The sequence below is a fragment of the Buceros rhinoceros genome, unplaced genomic scaffold, assembly GCF_000710305.1.
Source record: "Buceros rhinoceros silvestris isolate BGI_N320 unplaced genomic scaffold, ASM71030v1 scaffold13350, whole genome shotgun sequence".
NCBI lineage: Eukaryota > Metazoa > Chordata > Aves > Bucerotiformes > Bucerotidae > Buceros > Buceros rhinoceros.
The window spans coordinates 2,026-6,948 of NW_010391365.1; the positions used below are offsets into that span (position 1 = coordinate 2,026).

At 38.4% G+C, this 4,923-nt stretch overlaps 1 protein-coding gene across 1 annotated transcript in view; it reads left to right on the plus strand.

Moving 5' to 3' along the window:
• Positions 1–4,923, plus strand: part of MOB4 (MOB family member 4, phocein) — a 5,083-nt gene extending 160 nt beyond the window's left edge. The window contains exons 2-7 of the mRNA XM_010141493.1: positions 510–610; positions 1,692–1,734; positions 1,993–2,079; positions 3,085–3,164; positions 3,517–3,628; positions 4,524–4,923. Of these exons, the coding sequence (XP_010139795.1) occupies positions 510–610; positions 1,692–1,734; positions 1,993–2,079; positions 3,085–3,164; positions 3,517–3,628; positions 4,524–4,655 (555 nt within the window). The 3' untranslated portion in view covers positions 4,656–4,923. The remainder of the gene's footprint in view (positions 1–509; positions 611–1,691; positions 1,735–1,992; positions 2,080–3,084; positions 3,165–3,516; positions 3,629–4,523) is intronic.

Consider the following 4,923-nt stretch of genomic DNA (forward strand, 5'->3'; position numbering starts at 1 on the left):
TTCAGCAGGTATTTGTGCTTACGTGCAATGTCGTTAGTAAGCTCGGCCTCCCAAGTTTTGTATTTTGCTAAAAAAACAGGGAATGGGGCATGTGATTTATTTGCTCAGAATGTTGCTGCACAGGAGTGAATTTTATGAACGCATTAAACAAATTGCCATTATTTGCTGTGTACACAGAAATAACTAGAATTCCCACCTCTGGTTTAAACAAATCAGATTTAAGAAAATGGTGGGGTTTCCTGCAGGCTTCTTTTGTTTTGAGAAGGATGTTTTGAAAAAGCAGTAAAATGTACCTATTCTTTAACCTTCTCTAACTGAGGAAAGGTATTTTTCAGATTTGACTTTTTTTATATGTTTTCTTGCCCTGCCCAGCTACTCTTTAACTTTTTAGTCCATCAGTCACTTCTTAAGTAAAAAGTAAGTTCCTCAAAGATGTGATGTCCTAAATACACTGTCTTACTATAGTTACAAGAAGATCTAGATGTATTTTTTTTCCCCTCCCTTCCTAGTATATTCAGCAAAACATAAGGGCAGACTGTTCCAACATTGATAAGATCCTGGAACCTCCTGAAGGCCAGGACGAAGGTGTGTGGAAGTATGAACATCTGAGGTAAGAACCCATCTTCTCCCAGCATCAAGTCCTGGATGTAAGTTTTGTTCACTGATGGTGGTAGTGAGTCTTTTTGAATAGGACAGATCAAAGGTAACTTAAATGAGACATGTTATTTCTACTCTTAATTATTTTATGGATTCCCTGTTCTTTCTAAAGATTGACGATATGCTCTGATTTAGTGGTTTTGATGGTTTTTAAGAACCTGTTTGTATCTCAATTCAAAGGTTTTACTGGTGTGTTTTGCATCTGAAAATACAGTCACGTATTTCCATAGCCCTTTCTCCTCTCTCATCAGTTCTTCATCTCCACTAATTGGGAATGTCATTTCCAGATGCTCCTAGTGCTTTTTCTGAAACCCGCAGGAAAATAGGCTTCAGCAGGGAAAGCAGGAGTACCTGGGTCTTATGGTTCCTTTTCTAGCTGTAAAAGACCTGAAAGCTTTTTGTCCTTCTCTATTTCGTGGGTATGATAAATATGTTCAGCCCAGGTACTTTGTGCTACACTGTTGTAGTGTAGGTTTACACACTGCAGTAATCTTTTTTTCCTGGCATTACTTTAGTATCCTTGTGTCCTGATTTATTTTTTCTTATAAGTGTGTCTTCTAACTTTATCAAATATACTTCCAGGAATTAGAATAGTTCTAAGCTACTCCTAGATTTATATATCCTGAATTTTTATCTTCCATTTTCGTTTTCTCTCCTCTGGTCTGGAATAGTTGCAGTAGATGCAGGGAGTTCTCAAAAGAGGAAAAAGTGTAAACGTACAATTGCAAAAGACGCATTGTAAGAATTATCCTTTCATTTACACGGGAAATTCTTGTAGATTAGTGACTTGTCACTAAATACTTGTCGCTTATGGAAAATCTCTTCAGATTTTTCTTCTAGGATGGAAGAGGAAATTATTTTCTAACTATGATTTTTTTTTACATTCTGATGTATTTTTTCTACATTACAAGAATCATTTCCAAAAACATTAGGAGATCTGTGAAGATTAGAATGTATCACCTTGTTTTGTATTAGGTGTTTCCAGGGGGAAAATACATTGTTGATTTTGATGCTGCTGTGTTCACATTTTTCAGACAGTTCTGCCTTGAGCTCAATGGACTGGCTGTCAAGCTGCAGGTAATTCTTTTCTTGCTATTTTTATATTGTACCAGGGAGGAGACTTTGTTACTATTGTAAGACACAGCATTTGCAGAGCTTTCTTCCAAGTCTATACACACAGCCTTAAGCAGTGTTTGAGGCAGGAGTTTTTCAGGGTTTTAAACACTTCTGGCAAATAACCCTTTTTGGTGGGGGACAGGACAGGAAAGTGGTTTGAAAAGATCAGCTCCTTTTTGCTGTTGGGTGGTTTTCATAACCGAACAATTGTTTTAACAGAGCGAATGTCACCCAGACACATGTACTCAGATGACAGCAACTGAACAGTGGATTTTTCTTTGTGCAGCTCATAAAACTCCCAAAGAGGTATGGATGTATTTTGGAAAACTGACCCCATTGTTGTAGGTTCTTTCACAGTTCATATGTTCATGGGGAGACCATTATAGTGGCTTTTCAGTCAAACTGAGAGCTCATGTGGGTTAAGAATATCACTTGAGGTTTCTTCCCTTCTTTCCCATTCTGTAGTGGTTTACAAAAGAGTGGGATGAGGTAGGAAGAAGCTGCTTTTTAACGCAGTATTAGAGACTTCGCATATTCCCCTCTTTTCTCTCTTAATTGGTGTTGAGACAGCCTGAAACTCAGTCGAACAAAGTCTTTGTTTGACTGAAAGAAGAGAACATGCTGAGAACAGGCTGTCCTCTCCAAACCTTGGCCTCAGTCCACAGCACTAGGCCTGCAAGCCTGACACTCTGCAAGTGACCCATGTGCATGTTCTTAGGGAAGCCACTCCCAAAAGCTGGTGCAGTCGTAAGACACTTGATGTTGAGTGAGTTATCGCTCAGCATGATAGCACGGCAGCAGCTTGTCTCCCTGAGCGTCCAATTACTACAAACTTCGATCATTGATATATGTAGGTGCACATTTGGTGGTGGTTTTTTGTTTCTTGGGTTTTTTTTAGGTGGATGTGGGGGATGGTTTTGGTAAGCTGTTAATTTAGGCTGTAAAAGAAGGAGTCTGGCAACTTGACTATGTGGGAGACAAATGTCTTTCCTTTCAGTGTACTTCCAGTCGGTATTATTATATATCTTTACTTAAGGAGATGCATAAAATTCGCTACTCATGTGCATCATCACATGTCCGTAGTAACTTTTTTCTTGAAATAATTTACATGGGTTGCGAAACAGAGAAAAGAAGTCGCTGACTAAAGGAGGAAATGTGAGACCTTCAGAGAAGCTATGCGAAACTTTGGGGAGTAAAAATGACCAGTGAAGTTAAAAGCACTAGAGAACATTATGAAAATGTTTTTCTTTGAACAAGTTACATGACAACATCGTGCATGCAATCATGCTCACTCGCTGTCTGTTTCTGTAGTGTCCTGCTATAGACTACACCAGACACACACTTGATGGAGCTGCATGTCTTCTGAATAGCAATAAATATTTCCCCAGCAGGTAAAATCCCTTTCTCTTGGCAGGAGGGAGAGAGGGAGGGAGGAAGTGGCACTTGAACACCTTCAAAGCGGGTGGAAATGCATGACACGTTCGTCATGGACTACTGAAACGAGTCACTGCAGGCAAAACTTTTTTTGTAGTCACAGTACAATTCTGAAATGTGGAATATGCACTAATGTTTTTATTTTCTGTACAAAAATAAGCAATTGCAGACACAGGTATCTGGAACCCTTCAGTCTAAATTTCATATGCAATGACATAGTATAGTTTAACAATGAGAATTCACATCACCACGTATCTCGGTAGTCACTGCAGCAGACCTGTTGAGTAACTTTTCTCCTGGTGCTTGCAGGGTTAGCATAAAGGAGTCCTCTGTAGCCAAATTAGGATCAGTGTGCCGAAGGATCTACAGAATATTTTCACATGCTTATTTTCACCACCGGCAGATATTTGATGAATATGAAGTAAGTAGTTTCACATGACATCTTGAAAGAAGGGCATTTACTGAAGTTAATAGCGGTGATGTCATTGTATTACAGGTTTTGTTTTAGTCCTACCAGAAGGTGTGCATTTGAGTGAAGGATTGATTAGGAACTAAAATGCTATGTTATATGTATATATATAAATGAAAATTCATTTATTTATTTGGTTTACTCAGTTATGGCTTCCCTTTATTTGGATGAAGGGTCAGAATTTGAGAATTGTTGTACAAACAACTCAAATTCATTTTGTTTTAAAGGCTGCTGAATGTATTCAAGCACTTGGCACAGTTAGTACTGCTAATGTATATGTGTTTGTATGTTACACAAGGAATTAGAACTGCAGAACTGCAAAGAAAATGAGTAACTGGTGGTAGCTTGTGAACCTCCAGAACTTCCAAGTTACGATTTTTAAAATGAAAAAGTAGAAATTAACAGATAGGAAGGAGGTAAGGGGTGAGCTGGATGTGAAAGGAAGCCTTTCCAAATCCCTCTTAAGGCTGCCCAGCAGCTATGGAAGGGTTGGGCCCTGTGCTGCTGGACATAGATAGTGGATGTAGGAAGAGTTTCACAATACCTGTGGGTCCGGATTACGTTGATATTTGAATATATTCTTGGCTAAGAGCTGCTGAATTGAGCTGTGACTTCAGCCTGAAATTCAGTAGGGATTTTGGTAATTGCAGTAACTATAAGCAAGCAGTAAAGGAATGATTTAACAGTAGTAATATGAAGTTACTGTTTAAGCATTACTGCTTTTTTCTAAGACTTGGAAATCTAATGAGGCAATTACACGCAAGCAGTTTTTTTTAGTATGTTCTCCTCAATTGTTTAAAATATTCCTTTTGCATATATTGTTTTTTCCCCCTTTTTTCACCTCCAGAATGAAACTTTCTTGTGTCACCGCTTCACTAAGTTTGTGATGAAGTATAATCTGATGTCCAAGGATAACCTGATCGTACCAATTTTGGAAGAAGAAGTGCAAAATTCAGTGTCAGGGGAGAGTGAGGCGTGATGGGGATGGCAGTGCAGCAGCCTGTACTGATACAGAGAGAACATGAATGATGTACTGTATATATCCTTTTAGACACGTCAATCACATTCTCCAAGCTTTGTTTAGTACACTTTTTGTATGCTGTGTGCGTCGCCTTTTAATATGGGAAATACTTTTAAGTTATTCATGAGCTGTATATTCATCAACGTGGCACTCATGGTTTTTAAATAAAAAGTAGTAGTATCTGTTTATAATGCCTGTTAATAAAAGAATTTACAGTTCTCTAAAA